Raw genomic sequence first — 15,001 nt, 5'->3', positions numbered from 1 at the left:
CAGAGCATGAGTCTCCTGGTGGCTTAGTCCCCTGCACCAAGATCAGACCTCCAACCCAACCGCTGGGCTTGCTGCGGTGGGAGAGACCATGGTGGGGTGACTCCTCAAGACTGGCCTGCTGAGAAGCTCTGCCGCAGGGCCGGCCTCCATCCCCAGAGGCCCCGGCTCCACTGCACAGGGGGCCTGGGGTGGGGGCAGGGAGGGCGGGGCAGCCTGAGGATGCAGCACCACCAAGGGGGCACTGAGGCTCCCGCTGCCTGCAGACTGCGGGGAGGAGTGGAGCAGCCGAGGCTCCTGGGGAGCCTCATGGGGAGCCTGGGGCCTCAGCCCGGCCCACACCTGCTGTCAGCTTCACCCTGCACAGAGATCCGTTGCTAGGTGTTCTGCGAACGTCCACCTGTCACGGGGACCGTTTCCAGTGTCCTGAGGGTTCATCTGACAAGTCACAGCCAGGCAGGGCCAGGCCTCAGGCCCCTCCCACCTTCCCACACAGCTGTGCCTGGAGGGAAGGGCTCTGCCCCCCTGCGTTCTCCCCACAGGCCCTGAGGCCTCTCATTGCCCACGCGACAGCCCTGTGTGGTCATGCCAGGGGTTGGGAGGGATGCCTGCGTTCACTCCCGTGGGGTCCCGTCTCCCTGGGGGCTCCAGCAGTCTCCAAGAAGACTGGCATGTGGAAGGCACCTTTGGCCTTTGTGTGTGGCGGAGTGGCAAGGGGCTTGTGCAGGGTGTTGTCAGCAGAAGTAGGGAGTGCCCTGGGCCCGGCCGGGTTGGGGGAGCAGACTCGGGTCTTACGGTGCCCCCTTCATCCTCCCCGCTCCCTGGGTGACGTGGTGCACCAGGGCGGCTCCTTGTGGGCTCGTGCACTGTTGGAAGGAGGCAGGCCGGGAGGGGCGTCTGCAGCATCTGTGTCTGCGTCGAGTGTGCCCCCGTTGAGAACGAGTGGGTCAGTGCTGTGCTGCTGTGTGGTGAGCAGTGATGGAGCACACAGAGGCTGACACAGACCCAGACTTCCAGAGGGAACGAGAGAAGGTCAGTTAACGCGGGAGAGTGAAGACGGGCCAGAGTGAGCCAGTGGGACGGGCGTGCCGGGAGCCGGGGCTGAGGCCGCTGCGCTGCGCTTCCTTTTGCAGGTTGAGGCCTCTGGTGTCTACGCAGCCAGCAAAGAAGGCAGCCACCGGAGAGGTGCGTCGTCCCACGTAGCCAGGGGCGGGGGGACCTCGGGAGGCAGCCCACCCGTTCCTTCCTGGGCCTGGATGCTCGCTCTGTGAGCCCAGGGACGGCACCTGCCCCTGCTGCCCCACACTGGCCTGGCGTGGGCAGAGAATCGGGGCCCGAGGGAGGTGGGGACTGTTGCGTGCCTGCTGCACAGCGCTCGGTCAAGGGTGGGCCTGGTGCCTGCAGGGAGCCTGTGTGTGGGAAGCAGACGCTGCCAGGTCACAGGGCCTGGCCCTCCAGGGCTCAGGGGTTTTTTTTGCCTGGGCTCTCACTTGTTGTCGGGGCCTGGTCTAGCCCAGGAAACCAGGGAGCAGCAGGGAGGGTCCTGGTGCACCTGAAGGTGCCAGCCGGTGGCCAGGGCTGGGGCGGTGGGGCGGGGCTTGAGCAGCAGCCTTTCTAGAGTGCTGTGTTTTGGGGTCCCGCCCCCGGGTGCGGAGGCTGAGGACACTGGCCTGTAGTCGTCTGGAAAGGTGTCTCCCTGAGCACTGGCTTGGGGCCCCGGGGGTACAGGAGGAGGGGCTGGCAGAGGCCTGAGGGTGGGATCTTGATGCTGGCACAGCTCATGGTGCAGCCACCAGGAGGCCAGAAGTGGCCAGTGGGCCTGGGAGCCCTGGCCAACCCTGGGACCCGCTCGAGTGGCAGGAGTGGCCGAGTGCCCTGGCCCGCCCTGGGGATTATGAGGGGTCTGCTGAGCGGAAGTCCTCCCTCCAGGGTTCGGGGAGGGCAGCCCCGCTCTGCATGTGTCAGAGCCCCGCTTCTTTCTAGGGTTTGCTCCCGAGCTCCCCCGCCCTCGGAGCTGAGCCTGCCAGGCCCCAGGCGGTCCTGGTGGAGAGCGGGCCTGTGTCATACCATGCTGATGAGGAGGCTGAGGAGGAGGAGCCCGACGAGGAGGACGGGGAACTGTGTGTCAGCGCCTTGCAGATGATGGGCGGCAACGGTGGGTGTGGCCCGACGGCAGGGAGGGTTCCCGGGAAGCCAAGGCATCGGCTTCTGCCCTTCATCATCCCTGAACTCAGGCCTATTAGCTTCAGACTGAGTTTCTGTTTCTCTCTGGAAAGAAATTTGAGCTAAGACACTCTGTAAATTGGTCATGTCAGTTGTGAGGTTGGAGCCAGCCAGGGTCAGAGAGGTTAGGGACGGTGAGGTACCTGCTATGAGGGCCGCACAGCCAGCAGCACGGGGTTCTTGGGTTGCACACATGGCCACGGACCTGCACGCCTAGGGAGGGAGGCCGGGGGGGCCCATGCTGCTCTCAGGTGCCCTCCATGAGGAGTGAGGCCCTGCTCTGAGTGCCAGTCCCGGGAGGCAGAGAGGAGCTCAAGATGGCACTGGCAGGGCACGGGGGGCCAAGGCGGGTGGGGCTGGGGCTGGAGCCGGAGCCTCCCGGAGGGTACCAGGAACAGTGGGGGCGGGGCTGGGCTCCTGGCCCTTAAGAGACCCTTGGATTCATGACTGCGCTCTTCTGCAGACTACGGCTGTGACGTCGACGAGGACGATGGCTACTGAAGCTCGGCCTCCAGGCAGGTGGTGTCCTGGGGGGCCTCTCGGGTCTCCTCCGCGTCAGGCGGAACCTCCAGGGCCGCAGCAGGCAGGCTCTAGTGCCGACGAGACTCCTGGTGACAGGTGGCGCCTGCTCCGTGGCCCTCGTCCCACATGGACCTCTCCGTTGGGATTGTGTTTCTCTCCGGCAAGGGAAACCCGGCCAAGTGTCTGCGTGTGTCTGTTCAACTGTGGGCCGGGCGTGCCCAGAGCTGGGTCCTGCTGCCTGCCGTCGATTCCCCCGAGGATCCTCGGAGGCTGGCCCTGTGGCGTCGCTACTGCAAGGAAACAGAGTCGAGGCAGCCCCACCGCTGGTCCAGGTGCGTGTGGAGGGCTGCGTGTGCTGACCCTGCGACTCAGGACCAGCTCTGCAGCCCCCAGGCCCACCCTCCCGAGCAGCACTCTGCGCCAGCGCCCTCTGCCAGAGAGGAAGCTGGAGCCCTGCTGTGTCCGGCATGGCGGTGGGAGCTGAAGGTTTAGCACTTGAGAGGCGGCAGCTCTCCCCGGCCACGTTGTCTGAAGGTCCTTTGCCTCCAGCTGTGGCTCTGCATCCAGATCCCGGCCTCCTCCGAGGCAGACACCCCCGCCCTGCCTTCTCCAGGCCCCCTCCCCTCCCTACTGCCTGCACCGCCCAGAGCAGCACGGAGAACAGACAAGGGGGTCAGACCCTGCTCCAGGCCCACCTGAGTTGTGTGCCTGGGAGCCCCACAGCTGCCAGTGGGTGAGCTGAGTGCTCCACAGCTGAGACCGGCGCCCTGGCTGCCCTGTGCATAGCTCTGCAGATGGTGTGGGCGCAGCCTGCGTAGTGTCCTGGTGCTGGGGGTGCCCTGTGGACAGAGCCAGAGCTGTCCAGAAAGCAGTGGCGTTCCCTGTCAGCTGGATCAGGTCCTCCCCATCCAGGAGGGAGGGCAAGCGGAGGTCCGAGAGCCTCCCGGCGCCAGGCTCCTCATGTAAAGGCCCCAGTACCACCCACGGGAGGTCTCAGCTCTGGCATGACTGCCCTGAATGTGGCTGAGGAGGGCCTTCACCCTGTGCCCCTAGGAGAAGGTGGCTTTGAGGAAGAGCTGTGCTGCACCGACCCCCAGGGGGCCTCAGGCTCCTTATGGAATGGGCTGTATATCCTGCCGTCACTTGGCCCGAAGCAGGCCAGACCCCCCTACCCCTGCCCAGAGCTCAGCAGCCAGCCTGGTTTCTGCCAGAGTGTCTTGAAGGCTCAGGGGAAGAATAGATTTAGTAAAGCAGAAAACTTGTTACTTGACAGAAATCACCTGAGGCCTGTCTGATTCCATGTTGCGATCTGTGTCCAGCCGTCTGGTTGGGCATAGCAGAGGCCACGTAGCGCCAGGCTGGAGCCAGCCCTTTGCAGCCTAACCCATGTCTCAGGTCAAGAGCTGGGGCTGTTGGCCACCCGGCTTGGCGTGGGTATCAGCCCCTGAGGCCCAGAGGCTGCCCTGAGTGAGGGGTGCGGGGTCTGTAGGTCACCCTGACTGCAGCAGCTCTAACTGGGTGTGTATCGGCCTGGGCTGGACGTGGGCTGGACATGGGTGTGCCACGGGGGACTGGGTGGACAAGTCCCCGCGTAGACCCCCAGCGCAGTGTGGCACTGGGTGGTGAGTGCTGTGAAGAAGGGGAAACTGCAGGACCAGCCCACAGGGGCGTCACTGAGGCTGGCGTGACAGGAAGCTGCATGGGCCAGGGTGGGTGGGCCTGGGGGACACGGCCGCCACCCACAGGCCCTGAGGGAGGTGCAGGTGGGCCGTGGGGCCGCAGAGTTGGGCTTGGAGAGGGTGCTGTTAGAGGAGTTCTGAGGACCAGCTGGAGGGGCTCCCGGCCTGGCAGATGCTACTGGGCCAGGCCAGAGATGACAGCCAGGTGGCATGGAGTGGGTGTTTTGTTGGAAGAGGGTGGATTGGGGGGCTGAGTGAAACCTGCCACTGGATCCTATTTGGGGAGACCAGGTGTGTGGCTGAGGGGCACAAGCGAGGTGGGCAGTGCTCTGTGTGCAGGATCCAGCCCTCGGCCTGGGTGCTGGGTGGTGGTGTTTGCCAGGCTTTGGGGCCCCAGGCACAGGAGGGCCACAGCTCCGCAGGAAGAAATGAACCCCCTTCCCAGAGAGAGCTGCTTTAGGGGCAGTTGGGTGCTGGAGGGGGGTTTTTCGGGACAGACGGCCCTGGCTGAGCACCTCCACTTGGGAGGCTGGGGAAGAAAGGATTTCCAAGCTGCGTGTGCAAAAGTGGCTTGGCACACAGGTGGTTTAGGATATTGGCTGAAAGGCCTGCCTGAGGCTGGGAGGGGGAGGGGTGGAGAGGTGGGTGGAAGGTGAGGGCCAGGGGAAGGGGAGGCCCGGGAGGCAGTGGCTGTCCATCCTTTGGGAATGGAAGGGGGAGGGGTTATCACACTGGGAAGTGCGAGTGGGGTGGGGCTCGGGCTGGGCACTGGAGGGGACGGCTCAGGTATGGGGCTGAGGGGCCAGGTGGTGACCAGTGTGCCAGAGTCAAGCCCCACAGTGGCTGGAAGAGAGGTGGGACATCTCGGGGCTGGTGGGGAGAAGACTCCCCAGAGGGTGGGATGAGGAACGCAGCATCCGGTTCCCGGAGCCATGGGGACCAGTGCCACACGGACAGTTGGGTGGCTGAGATGCTGAGGGACTGTGGCCCAGGAGTGGACAGCCACAGTGTCTGGGAGCCTTTGGGTGCTGACCTGAGCCCTGTGTTTGGGCCTTCCCTGCCGCGACTTGAGAGCCCAGGCAGCTGTCCCCCTGAATGCTACCTTCTGGGCTGGGCCTGCCAGGCGGGCACACCCCAGCCCTAAGTGGCCACTGCCACCTCTTGCTGCCTGCTCAGAGTGGGCCTGTCCGGGGCTCTTAGCAGCTGGCCTAGGGACCTGGTGTTTGGTGGCCACCACCACCCCGTGGATATCAGGTTACAGGCCAGACAGGAGTAGAGAGTAGCCAGTTGGGTGCCGTGACCCTGGGGCTCCAGGGCTTTGTCAGAGCGTGTGTCCACCTTTGGGGGTGCCCGGGGGAAGTGACGGTCTGCACAGCTCCGTAGAGTGGGGAGGCGGGCCTGTGGGTTCGGGGTGGGGTCAGGCCCGAGGCTCGGCCCTGAGTGCTGTCGTTCTGGTCCAGCTGTTTGGTGCCCGGATGGCTCCTCCTGTGCAGCCCATGGAGCTGGGGTGGGGAGGGCCCCCCGGGGGGATCCCCTGAAGCCACAGAGTTGGAAAGTGGGGCACGAGATCTGACCCTTCTCCTCCTCCTCGCCAAGTCCCTTGGGAGGTCTGCCCAGTGACCTCACTCCCTGACCCAGAGAACAAGCTGGGCCACGCCCCACAACCCCTGTGCCCCAAGCAGAGGGGCCGCCCATGCCTGCCCACGGGCCCGTGGCCGGACCGTGTTGGGGGCGCACACTGGCCAGGGGAGGGACAGGCTGGGCATCTGCGTCCCTGACCTCGGCTCCCTCGAGTCCCTGCAGGGGCACTGGTGAGCGGCCTTGCTGAGCGGAGGTGCTTTGCAGGAGACCGAGTGCCGGAGTGGATCCCCTGTGCCCAACCCAGCTGACAGTGGGTGACTCAGCAGCTCTATCTAGTGCTGAGGAGTAGGGGAAGAGGTGAGCGAGTGTGACCGGCACCCCTCCGCAGCTGGCTGCCTCTTGCTGGGTGGGCACCTAGAGCCTGACCCTGTGGCTTGGAGTGAGGTTGGGAGCAGGTCCAGCCCAGCTGCTGCTCCCAGTGCGGTTGACGAGGCCACACACTCCGCTCCCCAGTGGCCTGAGCTGCCTGCCCAGGCCGAGTGTTTGAGGCAGGCGAGCATCTTCCCGGAGCTGCCAAGAGCAGAGGCAGGGCCTCGGCCTCAAGGGTGGCAGGGGAGTAGGGACTGCAGGGGCAGTGGCCCCAGCCGTGGCAGCATGTCCACATGGAGGCTGGCTGATGTTTTACCTGGGGCCTGGCGCCTCCAGCTCCTGGCCTGGGCGACTTCTCTCCCTCTAGTGTCTTGGGGAGTGGTCCCACTGGCAGGCTCAGGGCTGCAGAGCCAGAGCATTGCTGGGGTGGCAGGGGGTATCTGCATGGCCTCTCTCCGCACCCCCAGCCTCCCACCACATGTCTGAGGCTCCGCAAGGGCAGAGGACAACAGCTGGCCCTGCTGGGGAGGGGCACGGGGCCAAGGAACCCCAAGAACCCTGGGTGAGCAGAGCTGGGTCCTGGGGAGCCTCTGCTGACACTGGAGGGACCGGGCCCTGGAGGTTCTCCCGAGGCTGGGGGCTGTACCAGATGTGGCAAGATCTGCTTCAGGCTGGAAGTGTGAATGGCAGCCGGCCGTTGTGGTCTCTGCCAGGGATACCCCAACTTCCCCAACCTTCCACAGTCCCCAGGACGCCTCATGTGCCCCTGCTGTGGCTGTGCTGGGCGTGTACCAGCCAGGAGCTGGCCCTCCGTGGGGGTTGAGCACATTTGCATGTGAGTGTGTGCCCGGGCAGCCTTGGAGTGTCCTGGACTACTCCTGGCCTGGCATGGCATTTGGTATTGTGTACGGGAAAATTTGTGGGACCAAGGGCCAGGACCCAAGGCCGGCCAGGCCCCTCTGTTCAGCCCCCAGCTCAGCACACACTGCTCAGGGCGAGGGGGCAGGAAGCACCAATCTCCAGCCCAATTTCAGGTGGGGCATACTGGGTGGGTTCAACCCATTCAGGCAGCCACTGAGCTTTCCTGGGCAGCTTCCTGCCCTGCCCCAAGTCCAAGTCACCTTTGCCCGAATGCCACAGGGGAGGGCAGGGCAGGGCAGGACCCGAGGGCCACGTGGCTGCTGGCTGCTGAGCTAGAGTCAGCCAGCCAGAGTGAGCACGGAGCCCGCAGCCACGGGGGCACACACGTCCAGGCACATGCCCATCCACAGAGCAATGCCTAGTGCTCTTGCGTGTGCCCTTCCATGCACACCACACCCTCCCACAGGCTCGACACTCATGCACAGCACATGTTCATGTGCACCCAGTACACGTGTACACGTTCATCGCATGCACGGCTGCTCGCACCTGTGTCTCACCACCACGTGCACAGGCTTGAGTGTGTGTGCCCTGACCCACACTTGGATGCACAGATGCTAAAGGCCTGGGGCCTCTGGACCAGCTCAGGATGTTGGGAAGATGGGTGGGCGCTTCCAGCTGGCCACAATCCACACCCACGTGGTAGCGGAGCCCTCAGACACTTTTTAATTGTAAATCTTTTAATCGAGCTTCAGTCGTGCCACATTGCCCAGGCTGGCCTTGAATTCCTGGGCTCCAGCGATCCTCTCACCTTGGCGCCCAGAGTAGCTGGGACTGCCCCCACCGGGCTGGGGATGCTCTGGGAGTTTGTCCTCGCAGGGCACCCTGGCAGGGCCCGGGAATCACCAGGCCTGCCCCTGCAGCCACTCCCCACAGATGCGGGGGTGGGGGGGAGGAATGGTCTTGGGGTTTGTGTCTGGTGACTCTGTCACCTGATGGTCACCCAGCCCGTACCAGTGCTGTGTGACCTGGCACCCGCTCCATCTCTTGGCCACAGAGTGGGGAGTGAGGTGAGCTTTCTGGCAGGGCAGGGAGTGAGGAGTGAGGCAGCACCAGGGTGGGTGAGCACTCCAATGTAACCCTCCCACTGCCTCAGGCCCCTGGAAGAGGGGACAGTAGAGAGGCCCAGGGCAGCCTGAGGCTCCACTCACCCCCAGGGGTCCTCTGCTGCCCACATCTGCTCCTCCTCCAGGCAGGCCCCTGGTCAGCCCAGGCAGAGTGGGTCAGGATGGGCCTGGGCTGAGCATTGCTGGGGCTGGAAGGGGCACCTGTGTGGCCTCTGCCCCACGACCTTGCCTCCCACTGCATGTCTGAGGCTCTGCAAGGGCAGATGTGGCAGCCCCTGAGGATGCCACCCCCTCTCCCTGCGCCTTCTACTCCACCCCTTCTGCCTCCCGCCCTCGCCCCCCCCCGCCCCGCCCCTCCCTCCACCTCCCACCCCTCACCCCCTCCCTCCGCCTCCTGCCTCCCAGTCCCTCTTTCCACCGTCTGTCTCCGGCGCCCTCGCAGGCACTGACAGAAGGCTGCACCCTCTTCTAGGCCCTGCTACGCTCTGGTCCTGTTCCAGGTGGGGCAGGGGCTGCTACATGAGGGGCTGCTGGGCCTAGGGCCAGAAATGTGGGGCTCTTATCACTGCCTGGTGTCTGAGTGCCACCAGGCACTGCCACCCGCCCCCCAGGTGTGAGGGAGCACACCCTTCTCAGCCCCACAACTGGGTGATGGTGGGCCGGGGCCACCCTGCCGTTCTCCCGAGGAGCTTTGGGGTGGTAGCCAGACGCAGCAGGCTGACGTGGACCCGCCGAGGGACAGGCACCCTGCCCAACGTGTCCCAGAGACTCGGCTGGCCCGCCACCTGGCGGCCACAGGCAGCACCATCTGGAGGCGGACATTGACGTCCTTGGGGCACCTGCCCTTTCCCCTGGTCATCGAGCCCACTTCACACCCCATCCTGTGAATCTGGAGAACCATGAAGATGCCTTTATATTCTTTACCGTTGTGTCAGGTCTCTCTCTAATCCTGGAGCCCTGCTGGGCCCCCCAACACCACACAAGCAAGGCCTTCTCGCCTTCCTCCTCAGTCCCTTCCCTGTCAGCGTCTGAGGACTCCTCTTGGCCAACAAGACAGGGAGACAGGCTTGGAGGAAAAGGAACCCTGAGCCTTGGGGGCTTCAGGAGATCACTCACCCCTGCAGTGTCCCAGTCACGGTCCCAGTCCTGGCCCTGGAGACCCTAGTGGGGGCCTGGACACACCCCAGGCCACTCCCACCCTCCTCTACCTGGGGTGTACGACTTCCACCACCAAGCGGAGCAGATGCAGCAAGGCCTCAGCCCAGAGCTCTGCCAGACGCCCCACTCCCTCCTGTGGCTCTACCCCAGTCATGCCTTCCCCTTCAGGACTGGCCCCGATTTCTGCATCTCCACGGGCACCCTAGGACCTGCTGGGGAGGCAGGGCACATTCCAGTCCCCCGTCCTGCATGAGGACACAGCCCTTCTTGGGCTTTGAATGCCAAGGCCCTCCTCCCTTTCCAGCCTCAGGGCACCTGCCCTAGGGCCAGCAGCCTCCATGGTCCCTTGGCTGTCAGCCCCCACAGGCTCAGCCACCCGCAGATACACCCTGGCTTCTTGGGGGGCACCGAGGAGTGTCAGTTGCCTTCGTCTCCAGCCTGTGGGGAGTCCGGGCCCAGGACTCTGCATCCTTTCGAGCTCTGGTGCCAATGTTGAGGCCACTGCCTGCACAGGCCGGGTGGGTGGCTTCCTGGGCCGACAGTACCTGTCCCTGCCGCCTGTGCTACGTGCTTGGAGGGTCGGCAGGTCCCTGGGGAGGCCCGGGCCTGGACCAGGCTGGTAAGAGGTGGCGGCGGAGGACTGGCCCCAAGGCCGCAGTCAGTGCCTGAGGCCAGCCCAGCGCCTTCAAAGGGGCCGTGGGCGGAGGCAAAGAGGAGGCTGTGTGTGGTCTTCCGGAGGGAGAGGAACCTGACTCAGGAAGCCATTGTCCCCACACAATGAGCATGGCTGGGACTGAGAGGTCAGGGGCGCTAGGCTGGAGGACCCAACCCTGACCCCAGCCCCAACTCTGTTCCATGTCTGATACTCACTGGACCGTGCCCTGTGGGACGGCCACCCCACCTGACTCCCGGAGTCATAGCTGGGTCCGGGTGCTCCTGGGCAGTCCGAGCTTGTGCTGGGGGCCTAGATTGGGAAAGGATCCTCAGCTCAGGCCGGCTTGCAGACAGGGAGGGTCTGCGGAGGGTGTGAAGGGTGGATCCCCATCATAACACGTACCCACCTAACAGCAAAGCTGGGAGCAGATGCCAGCCCTCAGGTCAGTGGAGGCCTAGGAGGCCCTAGCTGGATGGAGGTTGGGCTAGGAAACCGGGCAGAAGGCCCAGTCATGCCTGCCCAGGGGAGGCAGTGCCCAGTCTGCCAGACGATGGGGGGGACCCTCCTTTCCTTGGCGACCAGGGGCCTTTGCACCAGCCCGATGGAGTCATTGCTGCTTCCCTGTGGACAATAGCATTGTCTGCCAGTGCCCGCCTTGGTGGAGCCTGGGAAAATGACCCCAGCCTGACCCTGCCGCCAGCTCACCTCGGGGGGTGGCCCCCTTGCCCCTGCTATGGCCTTGACCACCTGAGGGCTGAGTTGGCCGCTGAGGGGGTCCTGGGCAAGAGTGCAGGGCCGGGCTGCAGAACCCAGCGGGCGGAGGCAGCGCTGTGGGCTGAGGTTGAGCTGGGGTCAGCACCTGCAGGCTACAGCTTCACCTGTCCGGGGGCACAAGAGCACCCATGCCAGGAGGCCCGTGCCCAGCATGGAAACCATGTTCAAGCCTCCGACTCTGCGCTCTGCCTCAGCTCCTAGGAGGACAGGGAGTGGGCTGCCATCGCCACACCATCAAGGCCTCACCCCCTCCGAGTTCCCCTCCTGCAAATCCCTGACCAGAGCATTCCCTCCGGCTGCACATGGACTCTGGCAGACTCGTGTTTCTCATTCATTTGTTCACGGACTCACTCAGCAAGCGTGAAGAAAGAACTGATAGCCAAGTGTGTGCGCAGAGGCGGTGAGGACGCAGTGGGGAACCGGGGAGCTCTGCCCTCAGGCTGATGCCCTCTCCAACCGCACCCTCCTGACAAGATCCATCGGCACAAGTTTGTGCAGAGAAATCAGGGCGTGAGGCATGGTGGCCGGCCGAGAAGTGGGCAGCGGGCTGCGAGCAGAGTGCATGCTTAGTCAATTTCGGAGCACTCCGGGGAGGAGTGAAGGGCACAGAGGCCAGGTGTGCCCCTGGGTGTGCCCAGCAGGTGCATGGAGGAGGAGGTTAGGCTGGCTCCCTGGTGAAGTTCTGAGCAGGAATTTGTCATTAGGGGGATGGGTTCAGGAGGGGCCTGTGATGTGCGGAGGGGCTGGGGCTGGAAGAGTCTGGGATGATGGAGGTGGGAAAGGGGCTCAGCCACCTGCTGGTGGCCTCAGAGGGCCCTGGGCATGTCCTTGGGCTGGCGTGTCCCTTCCTGGCCCCCAGGACGTTGCTATTCAGAGACTGTTTTCCAGCCCACCAACCCTGAGCCCAGACTGAGAATTCAAGGGAGGGGCGTAGGACTGTTGGGCCCCACAGTGTCGTGGGGTGTCCCTTATGCTGTGCTGAGGTGCAGGATCTGAGGAGTAAAGAGACAGGACACTGAAGAGCTGGTGAACAGCATCTGGACTCGGGAGGCCACGCCACCTGTGAGCGGAGATCAGTTGGGGTCCCAAATGCCCAGAAGCGCCTGTATTTATTAGATAGAAGCAGGGGACAGGGTTGTGCGTGAGGTCATCATCTACAGGCTTAGTATAGGGCATACGTAATCACGTGAGTCACAAGTGAGGGGGCCACCCCGTTACGTCACCTGGGCAGAGAGGTGGGCCGTGCACAGCAGGGGGCCGTGCCATGAGCAGTAGTAGAGGGTCAGGTACAGAAAAGGGGTCCACCCCCATTAGGTCACCGAGGCAAGGAGGTGGGCTGTGTGCAACAGGGGTCGTGCGTAACACTTCTTACCTGGGGGCTGGAGACTTCAGAGGATTTCTAATAGAAGGATACTGTCAGCCAGTGCAGTGGGAGCTGACAGACTTGTGCTCTTCTCTTAAGATATTTATGGGAGGATGATTTGAGCTGGCACAGAAGCGAGAAAAGACTGACAGGGTGTACAGCCGCCGTGACTGGTCACACCAGAGGGGTTCTTCTCCCTCGGTTACTTCCAGGATCTCAGGCCCGAGGCCGACTTTCCACAGGAACTGGATGCAAGGCGCTACAACTCCTTTATCGGGAGGAGAGGCTCCTGCTCCAAGCCCGCCATACAGCGTGTGCCCTTTCAGGCAGGGACGCCGCCGCCTGGGTCTCGGGTTCTCATCCTGGTCTGACTGTTTTCCCACGTACTGCTTCTGTTCTGTGACTGCTCTAGGCATTCCTCCTACTACAGACTGCTATATGGTTATACGGAAGGATTCTAATCAGCACTAAATGTGTCCGTGCAGCTCCGACTACAATACCTATGTGATTATACAGAAGGATTATATACAGAACTAGGTATGCTAGATCTAAGTATTGAGTGTGATTATGTAAGCTAGGCATATGTAAGCAGTAAGTTACACTTCAGGCACTAATTCTACAGACTAATAGGTGATTATATATAAAGGAAATAGCCGAGTAATGCCACTATAAACTAAGATATTCTTCAGGCACGAGTTGTGCCTGGGGTCTGCACAGTTCTCCTTCCTCGGTGCCCGTGGGGGTGTCACCCACAAGGGGTGTGATGGTCTCATGGCCCAGGCCCCTGGGTGACAGGAACGTCTGCACACACCATGCACGGGAGGCTCGAGGGGCGGCACTGCGGGACAGCTGGGTTGGGATGAGCCTGCGGGGCCCGCGGGGCCTGTGTGGGTGCAGGCCTCTTGCAGGTGCTGGGCGTGTGTGGCAGTGCCATGAGTAGGCAGGAGCCCCACTGACCAGAGGCCTCCAGGGAGGGAAGGAGTCCACTGAGGTGACCGGCTCCTTTGCCACTTAAGTGGGGTGGCCACCTGGATTTGGGGTCAGGGCACCGTGCATAGGGGAGCTTCCCCAGAGCCTTCTCTGCTCCCAGCCGGATGTCCATTCTTACCTGGCCTGTGGAGTGTCTCCAGGCGAGCTGAGCAAGGGTGGAGCTAGGGTGGGGTTGAAGGGTGAGTTCTGCCTTGGGGACACACCAGGCTCAAAGACAAGGTCCACGGGGTGGAGGCAGCCTCCAGGAAGTTGGGCTGAGAAGGCCCTCGGGGACCCATAAGACTTCCCAGAGGAGGAGCTGGCCAGGCTGAAACGGGGCACAGAAGGTCCCAGGTGTACAGAGAGGCAGGTAGGCCTTCCGAGGCCTCGGGTGACAGAGGATGTGTGAGGGCAGGGTTGGTGGCTCTAGGGAGAGCAGGGCAGAGGTGGGCAGAGCCCCACAGCCAGGGACAGTGAGGGCCTCTGAGTGGGGGGCTGGAGTCCCTGACAATGGGGTGTCATGCTGTTTACAGTGCGGCCCCAGTCGCTGGATGGGAGCAGGTGCATGGCCACTGAGGCGGAGCTGTGTGCTGGGCTGTGGCGGTCCTGCAGCCCAGGCCAGATGGTAGAGCAAGGCGGGGGCGGGGTCCTCTGCTGAGAGCTGGGAGTGGGACATCCCGGTGCTGGGCTCTGGATGAGTCACTGCTCACCAGGCCGCTCGGCGCCAAGGGGGGCCTGGCCGCAGGAAGCCGCAGGGGCTGATAAGGCAGGAATGGAAGCCTCTGGACCTCCCACTTCCTGTGGCCCGAGTGCTGGGGCTGGACACTGGGTGTCCACGGCCTGGGCTGGACGGCTCAGAAAACAGAATGCGCATGTGCCATGACCTGCCTCGCTGTGCACTGGGGGCGCGCCAGGATCTGTCCCAGTGGGTGCAGGAGACCCAGGTGGCTCCAGCTCCTGCAGGAAGGAGGCCACAGAAGGGCTGGGGATCAGGCGGAGTGGAGACGGCGGTCCCAGCAGGGACACAGCCAGGGCCAAGCCAGCGAGGTGGAGGAGGGCATGGCAGGCGGGTATCCGCTTGACCAGGCTTCAAAGAGGGTTCTGTGGTACCCAGGAGATGGGGGTGCTCACAGCACATGGTAGGGCAGGCTGGGGCTGGCTCCTTGGATGGCCCTGAACCAGGGGACAGCCTGCAGCACTTCTGCCACGCTGTGGCCACCACCTCAGCCCACCAGCAGGGGCCCAGCATGAACATGCTCACCACCACTGCTGCCAAGGTGGTCCTGTGTCACCAACCAGGTCACAGCCCCGGGACCCGCCACCTGGCACCCCCATCTGACCTGACTTCTGGGGACCCCAGCAACGAAGCAGTCACCACTACCCGCCTGCCCCGCCAGGACTGCCCACCACCTCCAGGTGGCCACTCCAGAGCCTCGCTCCTGCCCCGATCTGGCATGCCCTCAGCCCCTGCTGTCCCCACCTGTGCCCCTGGGACTCCTTGCTCTACCCTGACTGTGGGCTACGGCCAGCTGCTCCCACCTACTAAGCCTTTCCTCTGTCACCTCCTCCCCTGGCACATTCAACCCTAGCACCACCTCCAAGAAGCCTTCCTTGCCACCCTCACCCCCGTGGCTGGGCCAGAGCCCTCTCTGGGACCTCTGCAGCTGGCAGGTGTCTCTGTCCTGACTCTGCCCACCTTGTGTCATCCCTGTCCTGGCCAGTGGCT

General features: G+C 63.8%; 1 protein-coding gene across 4 annotated transcripts in view; it reads left to right on the top strand.

The window, feature by feature from the left end:
- The window catches only part of BRF1 (BRF1 RNA polymerase III transcription initiation factor subunit), a 70,128-nt gene extending 66,110 nt beyond the window's left edge, over positions 1-4,018 (top strand). For all 4 annotated transcript variants that reach the window (XM_012471119.3, XM_012471120.3, XM_012471122.3 and 1 more), the window contains 3 exons: positions 1,131-1,182; positions 1,981-2,152; positions 2,684-4,018. In XM_012471119.3, coding sequence (XP_012326542.1) covers positions 1,131-1,182; positions 1,981-2,152; positions 2,684-2,721 — 262 coding nt within the window. In that variant the 3' untranslated portion in view covers positions 2,722-4,018. The remainder of the gene's footprint in view (positions 1-1,130; positions 1,183-1,980; positions 2,153-2,683) is intronic.
- Positions 4,019-15,001: the final 10,983 nt, after the last annotated feature.

The sequence above is a fragment of the Aotus nancymaae genome, unplaced genomic scaffold, assembly GCF_030222135.1.
Source record: "Aotus nancymaae isolate 86718 unplaced genomic scaffold, 86718_ANA_hifiasm-v0.15.2.pri h1tg000011l, whole genome shotgun sequence".
NCBI classification, from domain to species: Eukaryota; Metazoa; Chordata; class Mammalia; order Primates; family Aotidae; genus Aotus; species Aotus nancymaae.
This window is presented reverse-complemented; position numbering and strand designations above follow the sequence as displayed.